General features: G+C 49.7%; 1 protein-coding gene across 3 annotated transcripts in view; it reads left to right on the forward strand.

Annotated features, from left to right (window-relative positions):
* The window catches only part of slc30a6 (solute carrier family 30 member 6), an 18950-nt gene extending 6817 nt beyond the window's left edge, over nt 1-12133 (forward strand). For 2 of the 3 annotated variants that reach the window (XM_067421502.1, XM_067421504.1), the window contains exons 5-15: nt 4578-4620; nt 5735-5800; nt 6430-6510; nt 8053-8088; nt 8720-8814; nt 9304-9352; nt 9552-9671; nt 10591-10693; nt 10788-10835; nt 10934-11002; nt 11269-12133. In XM_067421502.1, the coding sequence (XP_067277603.1) occupies nt 4578-4620; nt 5735-5800; nt 6430-6510; nt 8053-8088; nt 8720-8814; nt 9304-9352; nt 9552-9671; nt 10591-10693; nt 10788-10835; nt 10934-11002; nt 11269-11784 (1226 nt within the window). In that variant the 3' untranslated portion in view covers nt 11785-12133. The remainder of the gene's footprint in view (nt 1-4577; nt 4621-5734; nt 5801-6429; nt 6511-8052; nt 8089-8719; nt 8815-9303; nt 9353-9551; nt 9672-10590; nt 10694-10787; nt 10836-10933; nt 11003-11268) is intronic. The other variant, XM_067421503.1, reaches the window with a different exon arrangement.
* The last annotated feature ends 5415 nt before the right edge of the window (nt 12134-17548 follow it).

Genomic DNA, 17548 nt, shown 5'->3' on the forward strand with positions numbered 1-17548 from the left:
TTGCTGGTTTCCGGGGTAACCGCTGCATTCTGCCGTTCATCACCACCCTCTGCTGTCACTGAGCGGCACTTCAGCAGCGCGTCTCCTTCACCAGTTCATCAGCGCCCTCTGCTGTCACTGAGCGGCACTTCAGCAGCGCGTCTCCTTCACCGGTTCATCAGCGCCCTCTGCTGTCACTGAGCGGCACTTCAGCAGCGCGTCTCCTTCACCGGTTCATCAGCGCCCTCTGCTGTCACTGAGCGGCACTTCAGCAGCGCGTCTCCTTCACCGGTTCATCAGCGCCCTCTGCTGTCACTGAGCGGCACTTCAGCAGCGCGTCTCCTTCACCGGTTCATCAGCGCCCTCTGCTGTCACTGAGCGGCACTTCAGCAGCGCGTCTCCTTCACCGGTTCATCAGCGCCCTCTGCTGTCACTGAGCGGCACTTCAGCAGCGCGTCTCCTTCACCGGTTCATCAGCGCCCTCTGCTGTCACTGAGCGGCACTTCAGCAGCGCGTCTCCTTCACCAGTTCATCAGCGCCCTCTGCTGTCACTGAGTGGCACTTCAGCAGCGCGTCTCATTCACCGGTTCATCAGCGCCCTCTGCTGTCACTGAGCGGCCCTTCAGCAGCGCGTCTCCTTCACCGGTTCATCAGCGCCCTCTGCTGTCACTGAGCGGCACTTCAGCAGCGCGTCTCATTCACCGGTTCATCAGCGCCCTCTGCTGTCACTGAGCGGCACTTCAGCAGCGCGTCTCCTTCACCAGTTCATCAGCGCCCTCTGCTGTCACTGAGCGGCACTTCAGCAGCGCGTCTCCTTCACCAGTTCATCAGCGCCCTCTGCTGTCACTGAGCGGCACTTCAGCAGCGCGTCTCCTTCACCAGTTCATCAGCGCCCTCTGCTGTCACTGAGCGGCACTTCAGCAGCGCGTCTCCTTCACCAGTTCATCAGCGCCCTCTGCTGTCACTGAGCGGCACTTCAGCAGCGCGTCTCCTTCACCGGTTCATCAGCGCCCTCTGCTGTCACTGAGCGGCACTTCAGCAGCGCGTCTCCTTCACCAGTTCATCAGCGCCCTCTGCTGTCACTGAGCGGCACTTCAGCAGCGCGTCTCCTTCACCGGTTCATCAGCGCCCTCTGCTGTCACTGAGCGGCACTTCAGCAGCGCGTCTCCTTCACCAGTTCATCAGCGCCCTCTGCTGTCACTGAGCGGCACTTCAGCAGCGCGTCTCCTTCACCGGTTCAGTCATGTGCAAACGCACGTTGGGCTTGTTTATATCTGAGCGCGTGTCCCTTTGACGCAGAATACAGCGGTGTTGAGCATTTATACGGTTGATGGGCAAAGTATTCTTGAGTGCATTATAAAAAAATTATAAATTGTTAATAAATTATTATTTACGATATTTTAAAGTGCCCACGATAACAATATCGTGCATATTCGTTATCATGATAAATCGCATTATTGAAAATCGGCACATGTCTACACACGACTAACTTAAACTCATTTAAATACTTGTAGAAAAGTTACAAAGCTGCTGTCACTTTAAGGCCGAATGCACGGATCCAATACACTGATACACATCTGATATTCTCACACTGTTCACCTTCACTGAAGACAGAATCAACTTTGTTTATGTGAATACTCCACTAAATGAGCATTTGGACAAATGGCTCAAATGGCTCTCGCTCTCTCTCGCTCTCTCTCGCTCTCTCTCGCTCTCCATCTCTCTCTCTCTCCATCTCTCTCTCTCCATCTCTCTCTCTCTCCATCTCTCTCTCTCTCCATCTCTCTCTCTCTCCATCTCTCTCTCTCTCCATCTCTCTCTCTCTCCATCTCTCTCTCTCTCTCCATCTCTCTCTCTCGGTCTCTCACTCTCTCTCTCTCGGTCTCTCTCGCTCTCTCTCTCTCGCTCTCTCTCTCTCGGTCTCGGTCTCTCTCTCTCTTTCTCTCTCTTTCTCTCTCTCTCTCTCTTTCTCTCTCTTTCTCTCTCTCTCTCTCTTTCTCTCTCGGTCTCTCACTCTCTCTCTCTCTCTCTCTCTCTCTCTCTCTCTCTCTCTCTCTCTCGGTCCGGTGTTAAATGTCAGTCTTTACTCCTCCGCTCCTCCGCTTCCTCCAGCGGGTTCTGTTTCTCCGCCAGGTGTTAGTGTGTAGTTGGTCAATAAAGCTTTTAGTTTACATCTGGATCTGTATTGTAATGTTAATGTGCTGTGTTGACGGACACCGGACCGGCCGCTCGATGCTGTTCCTGAAAGCGGATCCGCTTCTGCTCTTCAGTTTCGGGCCGGCCGGCGCTGAGCCTCCCATGAGGCCGCAGTGAGACGGCTGAAGGTCAGAGGTCGAGCCATCCGCACATAGCTTATTAAATATTCAGATCCTGCTTGGTTTACCGCTGCGTCTTCATCTCCTCGTCTTCATTGATTGGCTCTGTAAACATACACAAGTCAGCCTAATCTGCACACTGACTCTATACGGGTGTGTGTGTGTGTGTGTGTGTTCTGTCGCGCTCCGGGGTTTATTCAAGCGCTCCTCATCTGTCATTACGCCACGCTTTCTCTCAAACACAGATTTCTGTCTGTCCTGTCGGGTTTCAGGTGTGTGTGTGTGTGTGTGCGTGTGTGTGTGTTCAAGGACAGATTTAGAGCTTGATGAAGGGCTGGTTGTGACGTCACATGAAATGAGTGCTTCAGCTGAGATATCGATCATGTGCTTTATTTTATTTCCGTTTGTTTGTTTTTGTAGGTGTTATAATAATACCTCTCGTTTTCACGGTGAATCTTTCCTGTAGCTCAACCAGTAGAGCATGGTGCTAGCAACGCCAAGGTCATGGGTTTGATTCCCAGGGAAAGCAAGAATTGACAAAGATGTAAAATGTGTACCTTAAATGCAATGTAAGTTGCTTTGGGTAAAAGCTTCTGCCAAATGCATAAATGTAAATGAATGGGGACGATGAGCAGAAGCAGGACCAAGAGAAGGTTAAACGTCACTATTGAGTCTGGACAAAGACGATGTGCTGGTATTACTTATGAATGGCAGAATAAGCCCCGACTTCTGAGTGTGTTTAGCCGTCTGAGAAGAACACGCTTCTTTGGGTTTCCTGTACTGCTGAGACTCCTTTTAAAGTTTTAAAGTCCCATTTTAGTCAATAATTTGATCCCTTAAAACACCTCTTTGATCACCAAAATTACATATTAAAAGGCTCCTTTATGCCCCTTTTTACATGAAGTGTGTGTGCGCAGCGCTGTGTGTGAAGTTTCAGCTCAAAAAACCCTTCAGATCACATTTTATAGCGTCTTTTTTGAGGGTGAGCAAAAATACAGTTTTTGTGTGTGTCCCTTTAAATGCAAATGAGCTGCTGTTCCCGCCCCCTTTCAGGAAGAGGGCAGAGCTTCAAGAGCTCATGTTAGCAGCTCTGATTACCACACACACACACTGAAACTGTTCAGCCTGTTGGACGATGACCAGCTATCTAACTGATTATTCCTAAAGATCTCAACCTGGGTTCTCTTGAGACTCCGCCCACTGCCTTAGAGAATAGTTAATGATATGCTAAAGCCCCGCCCCCTCATGACGTGATTGGTTTAGAAGGTAGTTTGGGACGTCAGAAACGCCAGCGATTTCAAACCGTGTGTTTGAGACGGTCTTTGGATCACAGTCTTTTGAAAGAGAAAACACTCAACAATTTTGTTAACTTGACTGTGTGGTGTGACAGGCAGCGGGGCGAGGGACCGCGAGAGCGGGCCGGTGATTAATGTTGACAAGTGCCAGCTGCGTGGCACACTGGTCTCGTCTCGCTGCCATGTGACGGGAGCATAAAAGGAGGAACAAGAGCTGCGGAAGACGAGAGAGGACCAGGCCTGGATTTTATGTTATGTTTTGTTTGTGTGTTTGTGGGCAGTCGTCCGTGAGGGGCTGTCCGCGGTTTTACTTTCGTTTTGTTTATTTATTTTGAATAAATGTTGTTGAACGTTCGCCGGTTCCCGCCTCCTTCCTTCCCATCTACAAACTTCATTACACTGGTGCCGAAGCCCGGGAGGAAGGAGGGACGCGCTGTCGGAGAGCCCTCGCTGCTGAGGGGGATCGCGGTGCTGAGGAGTTCGGGCAGCGCGGATGAGGAAAGACCGCGAGTGACTGCCCGAGGCGATGGTGCTGGAGCGAGTAAAGACCGGTGGGACGGAGAGCTCGCTGCCGTGCCCCTGGGTCGAGGCCAATGTAATGAAGTTCGTAGATGGGAAGGAAGGAGGCGGGAACCGGTGTGCCACGCAGCTGGCACTTGTCAACATTAATCACCGGCCCGCTCTTGCGGTCCCTCGCCCCGCTGCCTGTCACACCACATTGACATTTTTCAAGATCTTTAAATAATTTTGTTCAGTTGTTGTGACTCGTAAGGCGAGACGTGGCGGTTGGTCGGTGTGGTATTTGTCCCGCCCCTCCCTCCTCCACTGTGATTGGACGGCTGGCTCATAGGTGACCGTAATGAGCGCTGAGTTTAACCCAAAGCTGAGCGTTTTTCAGCTCTTGGTGTGCGGACCGAACGCTCAGCGTCACGTCTCGTCCTGCTTCTGATGGCGTGTAATGAGCATCAGATGTTTTCTTCTGTTTCAGCCTTAACCGCGTACACATACCTCACCATCTTCGATCTCTTCAGGTAAGTGGCCTTTCTCATCTCCATATATCAGCCTGTTCACTGTACTCTTGCATTTCTGATGTTAATGTTGTAAAGTCAGTGTCTGGACAATGAAGGACTATCCAATCGTGTAAAGACTCATTTGTTGATCACGCCTCTCGTGCTCTGATTGGCTGAAGGACTATCCAATCGCGTACAGACTCATTTGAATAATGCCCGTTGATCACGCCTCTTGTGCTCTGTTTAGCTGAAGGACTTTCCAATCACGTACAGACTCATTTGAATAATGCCCGTTGATCACGCCTCTTGTGCTCTGTTTAGCTGAAGGACTATCCAATTACGTACAGACTCATTTGAATAATGCCCGTTGGTCACGCCTCTTGTGCTCTGATTAGCTGAAGGACTATCCAATCGCGTACAGACTCATTTGAATAATGCCCGTTGGTCACGCCTCTTGTGCTCTGATTAGCTGAAGGACTATCCAATCACGTACAGACTCATTTGAATAATGCCCGTTGGTCACGCCTCTTGTGCTCTGATTAGCTGAAGGACTATCCAATCGCGTATAGACTCATTTGAATATGCCCGTTGGTCACGCCTCTTGTGCTCTGATTAGCTGAAGGACTATCCAATCGCGTACAGACTCATTTGAATAATGCCCGTTGGTCACGCCTCTTGTGCTCTGATTAGCTGAAGGACTATCCAATCGCGTACAGACTCATTTTAATAATGCCCGTTAGTCACGCCTCTTGTGCTCTGATTAGCTGAAGGACTATCCAATCGCGTACAGACTCATTTGAATAATGCCCGTTGGTCACGCCTCTTGTGCAGAGCAGACTCGGACTAATGTTCAATCTTAACTTGAGCTTTGTCTGGAGCTTGGTCTCTGGTTGTTTTGCTGTGTCAGGACCAAAGCTCAGGCTGACTCTAACAACTGTTAGTAGATCAAGCATATGAAGGCTACAGAGCGTAGGATTGTGACGTGAATATGAGGAAGTAGATGTTAGAGGGCCCATGAGGAATGAAGTTTTCTCTGGGCGTTTCAGAACAGAATATCTCAGATATCCCTTAATGATGTGTTTATGATTGTGAAACGGTGTGGCGCTCTAATGTCTGTTGTCTCTCGCTCTCACAGCCTAATCACATGCTTGCTGAGCTTCTGGGTGTCCATGAAGAAGCCCAGTCCGGTGTACTCGTTTGGGTAAGGCCCGCTGATATACCTGTGCTTGCTTTCTCCCTTTAGAGTCTCATTGTTGACACACATGCAAGATCCTGACACCCTACACTGTAAACATTTAGAAATAAGTGACCTGGTTGCCTTAATTTTGAGTTCATTGATATTAAAATTTTAAATTAATACAATGAACATTTTGAGATTCGACAACCTTTATTTAAAGATTATTAAAAGATTGTGTAAGCATATTGGGTAATTGTGTGTGTTTTATTTCTGATGACGCAGCCAAATTGTGCTATTTTCGTGATTTATCACATTTATTACGTGGTTCAGACACAATAAAATTGAGTTTCTATTTATTAAACACATTTCCTTTATTGTATCAACTCAAATTTTAAATTTCAATAAACTCAATTTTAAGGCAACCAGGTTACTTACTTTTTTGGTAATGTGTGTGTGAGCGCTCCAGTAATGTGTGTGTGTGTGTGTGTGTGTGTGTGTGTGTGTGTGTGTGTGTGTGTGTGTGTGTGTGTGTGTGTGTGTGTGTGTGTGTGTGTGAGCGCTCCAGTAATGTGTGTGTGTGTGTATGTGTGTGAGCGCTCCAGTAGTGTGTGTGTGTGTGAGCGCTCCAGTAATGTGTGTGTGTGTGTCCTCAGCTTCGAGCGCTGTGAAGTGCTGGCGGTGTTCTCCTCCACTGTGCTGGTTCAGCTGGGAGCGCTCTTCATCCTGAAGGAAAGGTGAGATCTCTGCGTCTCTGCAGAACTTGAGCTGTCCATATTTCCCTGAGTGTGTCCACATTAGGCTGAGATGAACACACTGATGCTGAGCCGCTGCTTTCCTCCACCGCAGAGACGGGAACGCTTCCTCATGGGGATGGGCTTACAGCGCTTACTCTGAGATTATATTGCCTTACAAATACAGAATTTTACATACATTTATATAAATAATGGCTTACATAACAAATGATTTCACTAGTCACACCAGTCGCTAGATCAGACGATTATCTCCTGCAGATGAGAGCTTGAATTTCCACTTTTTGAAAACAGAACTATTTTAATAGGGTGTTGAAATGATCAAATAATAAATATATATTATTTTACTATTATTACATTTAATATGCCTGTATTAAAGGGGTCCTATTATGCCCTTTTTAATGCTGTGTTCCAGGCAGAGTCACGTACTGTAAAAAAAGCTCTTCTTACTCAGTATTTCTGTCTTGTTTCTATTCAAAATATCACAACATTTTTACTTTAAAAAACATTTACTGGACAAGCAAAAGTAATTGTCTTGTTTTGGGGAAAATAACTCAAAATGAAGAGAGTTTTTGCTCTTAAGAGAGTGTGCCAAACCGCAGAAGCGTGAGGAATTGTGGGAGCGAGATGTAAAGAGCGTGCCGACTGTGCGGACTCATGCTCATTTACAGTCATTTATATCCCCAAAGGTGCTTACTTTGCTTATTTTTAACCTTTTATCTGATGTAATTTGTATGTTTGGAAATGTATTCGTTTACTCTTGCACTCAATGGACTGAAAACTAGCTAACGCTAGAAAAGCTGCTGGTAATGCATAACATTTGCGGATAAATAGCAAAACCTTATTTTAATAACCGGTTTGGTTTTAATTTGTGACTCCCATAAACGCCGCATCCGTAGGGGCTGTGTTGTTGTTTTGCGGGATATGTGACGTCAGAACTCCTAACTGGGAGTAAATCAATCTAGTATAAGTTTGTAAAATATAGTAAAAACACAGGTCTCCTGGAACGCAGCATACGTCTCTGATGTCCCCAGAGTGTCAAGTTTCAGCTCAAAATACCCCTCAGATCATGTTTTATAGCATGTTAAGATTGTCACTTGAGGGTGAACACACTGTTTTTGTGTGTGTCCCTTTAAATGCAAATGAGCTGCTGCTCCCCGCCCCCATTCAGGAAGAGGGTGGAGCTTCAAGAGCTCATGTTAGCAGCTCTGATTACCTCACACACATACACACACACACTGAAAATATCAAAAACTGTTCAGCCTTTAATGATCAGGAGTCGGACGATGATGGAGAGACTCCAGAAGAAGAGAGAACGAGACAGGACGCCTCTGAACGGATAGAGGAGGAGTTTATGAGTTACGATCTTCATGAGTGTGTGTGTGTTTACAGACGTCCCCATGAGAAACCGTCTCCGTCTGAAGCATTACGTTGTTTGTAATGTGCAGGGCCAGGTTCATTAGAAGAGGACATCCAGCAGAACAGAGGCTGGTGTAGTTATTCTGTGTGTGTGTGTTTGCTTCTCAGTGTTGAGCGCTTTGTGGAGCAGCCCGAGGTCCACACGTGAGTACGACCATCCCTATACACACACACACACACACACACTGCCCCTAAACCTACCCATCACAGGAAACATTCTGCATTTTTACTTTCTCATAAAAACTCCTCCTGTGTGATTTATAAGCCTTTTGTAAAGTGGGGCCATGGGTAATGTCCTCATATTTCACCCTCTCCTGTAATACCTGTGTCATACCCATGGCATTATACACATTTGGGTCCTCATATGTCACAAAAACATGCCCCCCCCCCACACACACACACGCAAAACGCCAACAGCAAAAAAATGAGATATTTCAGTCATAGGTGCTCTACCGGTACTTTCTCCACAAAAGAACTTCCATTTCTGGAGATATTTTAAAAACCAAAGATTTTTGGTAACCCTTTATTGTACAGTGTCCTCGTTAAGCACGTTACATGCACTTACAGTAGTTATCACAGTAAATGATGCATAATCACGTGCAGCTAACTCACGCTGTTAACTAGCCTTAAAATAAAGTGCAACCCACGTGTTTTATTTGTTTATCAATAACTGCAGTGCGGATGAAGTTCTGATCTCTGCCCTCGTATGTTGATGGGGTTTCCTCATTGTGTGTGTGTGTGTGTGTGTGTGTGTGTGTGTGTGTGTGTGTTTCAGGGGCCGTCTGCTGGTGGGGACGTTCGTGGCTCTGTTCTTCAATCTGTTGACCCTCCTGTCGGTCAAGAACAAGCCGTTCGTGTTTGTGTCTGAAGGTAAGATGCTTTCCTCACGCTGAGCCTCCTCCACACTGCAAAAAATGCTCTTCTTCCTCAGTATTTTTGTCTTGTTTCTAGTCCAAATATCTAAAAATTCTTAAAACAAGAAGTATTTACTAGACGAGCAAAAGTTATTGTCTTGTTTTAGGGAAAAATAACTCCAAATGAAGAGAGTTTTTGATTAAAATAAGATAAATAATCTGCCAATGAGGTGAGAAAAATAATCTTAATTCAAACAGAAAACTATTTTTTTTATAAGAAAATTATTTTTCTCACCCCATTGGCAAATTATTTATCTTATTTTAAACAAAAACTCACTCAATTTTTAGTAGTTTTCCACCCCAAACAAGACAAACACGTTTGCTTATGTAGTAAATGCTTCTGAATGTGAGACTTTTTAGATATTTGGACTTAAAACCGGACCGCACTATAGCGTGAGAAGCATGTTTTGCGGTGCCGACTCTGATGCTGTGCTTCTGTCTGTAGCTGCGAGCACCAGCTGGCTTCAGGAGCACGTGGCCGATCTCAGCCGCAGGTGAGTGTGTGTTAACACGACTCAACCGCATCTCCACCAAACACATCAGATAATGCTGTTAAATCAAGATTAATGTGCTTTAATAAAGTCAACAGCATCATAAAATCATTTTTTTTAGTGCACTGTACATGGATATCTTGCTTAAAGCGATAGTCTCTAAGGTGTGTGTGTGTGTGTGTGTGTGTGTGTGTGTGTGCAGTCTGTGTGGACTCATCCCTGCGCTGAGCAGCGTCCTCCTGCCCAGAATGAACCCGTTTGTGCTGATCAACCTGGCCGGAGCCTTGGCTTTGGGCATCACGTACATGCTCATCGAGATCAGGTGAGGAGCTGCTGCTCAGCTTTTGCACGTATTATACTGTGCTTATTGCTGTAACGCTTCATTTGGGCTGGGTTGAAAATATTGTTGTTGTTTTTTTAACCAATATCAATTAAATCACAATAATAGCTCACCTGGCATCCAATAATCACAATAATCTGTGTGCGTTAATACTTCTGATAAGTGTGTGTGCGTTCGTGTGTAGGTGTGTGTGTATGCGTGTGCGCGTTTTTGCATGTGCGTGTCCGTGCATGCGCGTGAGTGTCCGTGCACGTGTATGTGTGCGAGTATGTGCGCGTGTCCGTGCATGCATGTGTGTGTGCGTGTGCGTGCGTGCGTGCGTGCGTGCGTGCGTGTGTGTGTGTGTGTGACCGATTGTGAGACCGATTACAAAGCAAAGGGAGCTATTACCTTTAACAGAAATCTCTCTTTAAGGACTGCAACTAATGACTAGATGGGACTACAACGAGTTGGTGACATCATTAACCCTAACATTTGCATAACTCCGCCCCCAGGAACATCTAGAGTAGGAGTCGAGCACATTTGGGTGTCGCTCAAGCTGTCGTCAGTCTTTCACATTTTATGTTTTTATGTGCGTGCGTGAGATAATCAGAGCAGCTGACATGAGATATTGAAGCTCCGCCCACTTCCCGAAAGGGGGTGGGATCACCAGCTCATTTGCATTTAAAGGGACACGCACAAAAACGGTGTGCTTACCTTTAAAAAGTGACAATTTTAACTTGATATAAATCAAGATCTGAAACTTCTCACACACATTAGAGACTTGTATTACATTTAGTAAATCGGGGCATTATAGGACCGCTTTAAATGAAATCACACATTGTATTATGACTACATCTCTTGTATTGGAACTGAATGCGAGATGAAGAGTCACGTGATGTCTTGTGTGGTTGTTGTGCAGTAACTATCATGGGATGGACACCGCGTCTGCCGTCGCCATCGCCCTCATGACCTTCGGCACCATGTACCCCATGAGTGTGTACAGCGGGAAGGTGCTTCTGCAGGTGTGTGTGTGTGTGTGTGGTCACGTGATGCCTGTAATGAAGCCTGTCTGGCGTGTGCAGGTTCAGATGCTCATGCTTTTCTCTCTTCCTTCAGACCACGCCGTCTCATGTCATCGGTCAGCTGGATAAACTGCTCCGAGAGGTCAGTTAACCCTCAGCTTCGCCTTGAGTCTCTCTAACACACACACTCACACACACTCACCTTCGTTCGGCAGGACACACTGACTCCGTGTCTTTCAGGTGTCCACGCTGGATGGAGTTCTGGAAGTCAGAAACGAACACTTCTGGACCGTTGGCTTTGGCTCTTTGGTGTGTAGATTCTCTTTACAATAATCTGCCAATGGGGTGAAAAAATCATGTTAATTCAAACAGAAATAAGATTATTTTTCTCACCCCATTGGCAGATCATTTTGCATGTTTTAAGCAAGAAATCTCTTCATTTAGATATTTTTCCCCAGAAAAATGTAGTTATCTAGTAAATGCATCTTGATTTAAGGTTTTTTAGATATTTAGACTGGAAACGATTCAGTTACTCGTGGTCCTCAGATAGGTCTAACCTGAGTGTTTTTGCACAGGCCGGTTCCGTCCACGTCCGAATCCGCAGGGATGCTGATGAGCAGATGGTTCTGGCCCACGTGACCCACCGGTTGAACGCTCTCGTCTCCACGCTGACGGTTCAGATCTTTAAGGACGACTGGGTCCGGCCGTCCCTGAGCTCTGGCCCGGTTCCCTCCGGATCGCTCAGCCTGTCGGAGTACGTGGCTTCAGCTGGGCTTCCTCCGGCGCTGTCCAAACCTCACGAGGACCCGGTGACCTCCACCCCGGCCAAACCCAGCAGCCCTCCGCCCGAGTTCTCCTTCCACACGCCGGGCAGACACGCCCCCGCGGTGCTGTTCCCCACGGCCCATCAGAACCGGCCCTTCGCCCCGATCTCCTACTCCGGCATGCTGAGCCCGGGCCTCCAGGGGCCCGCCATGAGGCTGGGCCTCGGGGCGCGGATGCCTTCTGCTCAGGGATACAGGACTCTGAATACAGCACCACACAGATACGGTCTGCCCTCCACACAAACTGACCAACAGAGACCCACATGATCCATCGAGGCCCTGAGCGATCACATGATCCATCGAGGCCCTGAGCGATCACATGATCCATCGAGCGAGACCCTGAGCGATCACATGATCCATCGAGGCCCTGAGCGATCACATGATCCATCGAGACCCTGAGCGATCACATGATCCATCGAGGCCCTGAGCGATCACATGATCCATCGAGGCCCTGAGCGATCACATGATCCATCGAGGCCCTGAGCGATCACATGATCCATCGAGGCCCTGAGCGATCCATCAAGAGTATTTATTGTAACGGGACCAAGAGCAGCAGTTTTATTCTCAATGGGTGTTTTATCTGTATTCTTCATTTGTATTAAACCGCTATCAGACATCTGTGCAGTCACCTTATTTCATTATTAAGGGGCATTCACAAGCTGCTGAGATATTAACTTGGAATATTGCATAAAACATTTGCTGATTCATCAGTGTCACAGAATATCAGTAATAAACTGCAAGTTGTTGTTTGTCCCCTCCATCATAAATGAGTGTCATCTTAAAGCATCAGGTGAAACGCGCACACACACACATACGCACATGCTCTCACACACACACTCTCTAGCACACTCACTCACAAACGCGGTCATGCCTCCCAGCCGGTTCTCGGCCCCGCAGTCGCCGGTTCTCGGCCGCACAGCCTTCGGTTCTCAGCCACACAGTCGCTGGTTCTCGGCCCCACAGCCTTCGGTTCTCGGCCCCGCAGTCGCCGGTTCTCGGCCCCACAGCCTTCGGTTCTCGGCCCCGCAGTCGCCGGTTCTCGGCCGCACAGCCTTCGGTTCTCAGCCACACAGTCGCTGGTTCTCGGCCGCACAGCCTTCGGTTCTCGGCCCCGCAGTCGCCGGTTCTCGGCCGCACAGCCTTCGGTTCTCAGCCACACAGTCGCTGGTTCTCGGCCCCACAGCCTTCGGTTCTCGGCCCCGCAGTCGCCGGTTCTCAGCCCCACAGCCTTCGGTTCTCGGCCCCGCAGTCGCCGGTTCTCGGCCGCACAGCCTTCGGTTCTCAGCCACACAGTCGCTGGTTCTCGGCCGCACAGCCTTCGGTTCTCGGCCCCGCAGTCGCCGGTTCTCGGCCGCACAGCCTTCGGTTCTTGGCCCCGCAGTCGCCGGTTCTCGGCCGCACAGCCTTCGGTTCTCAGCCACACAGTCGCTGGTTCTCGGCCCCACAGTCGCCGGTTCTCGGCCGCACAGCCTTCGGTTCTCGGCCGCACAGTCGCCGGTTCTCGGCCGCACAGCCTTCGGTTCTCGGCCGCACAGCCTTCGGTTCTCGGCCGCACAGCCTTCGGTTCTCGGCCGCACAGCCTTCGGTTCTCGGCCGCACAGCCTTCGGTTCTCGGCCGCACAGCCGTTGGTTCTCGGCCGCACAGTCGCCGGTTCTCAGCCGCACAGTCGCTTGTTCTCGGCCGCACAGCCTTCGGTTCTCGGCCGCACAGCCGTTGGTTCTCGGCCGCACAGTCGCCGGTTCTCAGCCGCACAGTCGCTTGTTCTCGGCCGCACAGCCTTCGGTTCTCGGCTGCACAGTCGTCGGTTCTCGGCCACACAGGTGTCGTTTCTCGGCCGCACAGCCTTCGGTTCTCGGCCGCACAGCCTTCGGTTCTCGGCCGCGCAGTTGCCGGTTCTCCGCCCCTCAGTCGCCGGTTCGCGGCCCCGCAGCCGTCGGTTCTCGGCCCCGCAGCCGTCGGTTCTCGGCCCCGCAGTCGCCGGTTCTCGGCCCCGCAGTCGCCGGTTCTCGGCCCCGCAGTCGCCGGTTCTCGGCCCCGCAGTCGCCGGTTCTCGGCCGCGCAGTCGCCGGTTCTCGGCCGCGCAGTCGCCGGTTCTCGGCCGCGCAGTCGCCGGTTCTCGGCCGCGCAGTCGCCGGTTCTCGGCCGCGCAGTCGCCGGTTCTCGGCCGCGCAGTCGCCGGTTCTCGGCCGCGCAGTCGCCGGTTCTCGGCCGCGCAGTCGCCGGTTCTCGGCCGCGCAGTCGCCGGTTCTCGGCCGCGCAGTCGCCGGTTCTCGGCCGCGCAGTCGCCGGTTCTCGGCCGCGCAGTCGCCGGTTCTCGGCCGCGCAGTCGCCGGTTCTCGGCCCCGCAGTCGCCGGTTCTCGGCCGCGCAGTCGCCGGTTCTCGGCCCCGCAGTCGCCGGTTCTCGGCTGCAAGATTATTTCATAGATTATTTCAAGATTCATTCATCTTCAGCTCGGCCGCGCAGTCGCCGGTTCTCGGCCGCGCAGTCGCCGGTTCTCGGCCGCGCAGTCGCCGGTTCTCTGCCGCGCAGTCGCCGGTTCTCGGCCGCGCAGTCGCCGGTTCTCGGCCCCGCATTCGCCGGTTCTCGGCTGCAAGATTATTTCATAGATTATTTCAAGATTCATTCATCTTCAGCTCGGCCGCGCAGTCGCCGGTTCTCGGCCGCGCAGTCGCCGGTTCTCGGCCGCGCAGTCGCCGGTTCTCGGCCGCGCAGTCGCCGGTTCTCGGCCCCGCAGTCGCCGGTTCTCGGCCCCGCATTCGCCGGTTTTCGGCTGCAAGATTATTTTTGCCTGTTTTAAGCAAAAACTCTTGATTTAGATATTACTTTCAACAAAACAATGAAAAATATCTTATGCCATTTTACTTATTGTAAATGCATCTTGATTTAAGAATTTTTAGATCTTTAGACTGGAAACAAGACAAAATGACTGAGGAAGAAGAGCATTTTTTGCAGTGAATGTTGAAAGGGTAGTTCAGCATTAACTTTTAGGAGATTGGCTGCAATTTTTGCTATGAATATGGAATTCATAATTGGTGTTATGATGGCCGAGTCCCAAAGCAGCCCAACATTTCTCTATTCCTTTCCTTTCCAAATCGGCTGGAAAACAACAATCTTTGGCTTTCTTTATTGAGAGCAAAGGCTGATTTCCTGTCGTCTCTTTCTCGTGTGTGTGTGTGTGTGTGAGAGAGAGAGAGAGAGAGAGAGAGAGAGAGAGAGTGAGAGTGATCAGTGAGACCACAGTGTTGTGTGATATTCAGGACTCTTTTGTGTTCTGGAGTGTGACGGGTTTGATCCTAAAATGGCTCGACACATTCACTCAAAGGTCACGCGAGGTCAAATCTGTTTTACTGACGACCGACTGAAGAACACAGAGCTACGAGAGCGACTGTAATATCGCTCCGTTTACAGTTACCCAGCATGCTTTAGCTCACTCTTCCACTTCAGAGGTCACATGACACTCACACCCCATGACAGAGTTTGGCTTCCACTCCATTAGCTCATTTAGTAAAGTCCTCTTCATTCATCTTCAGTCTTCAGAGGGGTTTTTCTGCAGCTCCTCCGGAGGTGAAGAATGGGAACTCACACAAACGCTGGCCAGCCTGTTGTGTATTTGGTGATCGGGTCACATGTGCTCTAAATCCGTTTGTGATTGGATAATGGTGGGACTGCCAGCTCAGCCACACGTGCTTCATAATACTCACACTGATGCTTCCTCGCTCCTCCGTCCCATCATTAGCCATCTTCAGGGCCGTCTCATCAGCACCGGAAGCAGGAGTGAGGAAGCTGAAGCTCGGTCTTTCCATCCGGAAGCCTTTATTGCTGAAGGGGCTGTGAAGTGAAGCTCGAGTGATCAAGAGTATTACAATATACAGATAAACTTCCCTTCGATCCCTCCATCCTCTTTCTCTTCCCTCGCATCCTACGGATTTGTGTGTGTGTGTGTGATGGGTAGGTTTAGGGGCAGGGGAAGTGTGTGTGATGGGTATGGGATATTCTCTCTTTCTCTCCGGACGATCGTGTGTGAAATGCGGCGCCTCAGAAGCTCGCGACTCTTTCTTGTGGTTGTGGCCCTTTTGGCGATGACTTGCTGTCTACAGTGGCCTGTTTCTGAGCTCCTAGATGAATGGTTTAGCCCGAGTGGGCAGGAGACAGACATTTCCCTGCCATATAACGAGTTGTTGGAAGTATTTACTTGCGCTGTGGACAAGCTAGGGCTGGAATGGGACAGCAAGCCCGCTCAAAATCAGGCCCAGTCAAAACTGGATGGCCGATTTTTGCCAGCCCATCTCTCCCCTTCTTCCAAGACCTCCAAGACTAATCCCACGGCCGGATATTTCCAATATGGTGGAGCACAGTGACGGCTGTGAAAGTCTCTTCCAATCTCGCGCTGACTTCAGCTTCGAGGTTGGAAGTCACGCCCCTGCTGCCATCCAAACCGTGTAGAAGGATCCCCTCTGGCTGGAAGACCTAACATGGCTGCCGGACAGCAGGCAGCCACTCCTCATTCTGTGGCCGTGCTTATCAAGCGGAGCTGGATGATGAGGGCTTGACTAATGTTCATTTACACCAGCTGCAACTTGTGTGAATAAATGGTGCTAATCACATGTAGTTGGACGCTTGAACATTTTGAGTTTACTCGCGTCATTCCCGCGTGACATTCACGACAGACCCAAATTGGCGTTATGGCCAGGCGGCTCGTCTCGTTGTGAAATGGCTGACATGGATTGTTGTAAAATAAAGCAAATAAGCTCAATTTGCTGGCTTTAGCAAGCTTGTAGTTTCAATATGTATATATTTATATAGCTCGGCATGATTAAAGAGCGTTTTTTACAACTTACCACACTGTCCGACCTCCTAACTCAATCTCTTCCAGCCAGATCTTTTTTTATTCCTGTTTCTATGAAGTATGGAGATGTATCGTACAGCTACGGGGTAGGGTTGCACCAGTCGTATATCATTTCTGGACATGCGCACTCCTATCGCAGATTTATGTATTTGTAGACCTGAGGGAGGGCTTTTGGCAGACCAATCACGACACTTGCGGTCCGCGCAGAATTGACGCGTAGTTACATTCCAGACTGATCTCATGAAATGGTGTGTATGATACACCAATTAGTATGCCATTTTGGCATGCTATCAAGAGTCATAATTGCTTTTTAGCGTGTTTATCAACGCTGTTTCATTCTATCCCCCTACACCTACCCATCACACACACACACACACACACACACACACACTGCCCCTAAACCTACCCATCACACACACACACACACACACACACACACACACACTGCCCCTAAACCTACCCATCACACACACACACACACACACACACACACACACTGCCCCTAAACCTACCCATCACACACACACACACTGCCCCTACACCTACCCATCACACACACACACACACTGCCCCTAAACCTAGCCATCACACACACACACACACACACACACACACACTGCCCCTACACCTACCCATCACACACACACTGCCCCTAAACCTACCCATCACACACACACACACACTGCCCCTAAACCTAGCCATCACACACACACACACACACACACACTGCCCCTAAACCTACCCATCACACACACACACACACTGCCCCTAAACCTACCCATCACACACACACACACACACACACACACTGCCCCTAAACCTACCCATCACACACACACACACACACACTGCCCCTAAACCTAGCCATCTCACACACACACACACACACTGCCCCTACACCTACCCATCACACACACACACACACACACACTGCCCCTAAACCTAGCCATCACACACACACACACACACTGCCCCTAAACCTACCCATCACACACACACACACACACTGCCCCTAAACCTACCCATCACACACACACACTCCTCCCCTAAACCTAGCCATCACACACACACACACACACACACACACTGCCCCTAAACCTACCCATCACACACACACACTCCTCCCCTAAACCTAGCCATCACACACACACACACACACACACACACACACACACACACTGC

This window comes from Pseudorasbora parva, chromosome 17 (assembly GCF_024679245.1).
Source record: "Pseudorasbora parva isolate DD20220531a chromosome 17, ASM2467924v1, whole genome shotgun sequence".
NCBI classification, from domain to species: domain Eukaryota; kingdom Metazoa; phylum Chordata; class Actinopteri; order Cypriniformes; family Gobionidae; genus Pseudorasbora; species Pseudorasbora parva.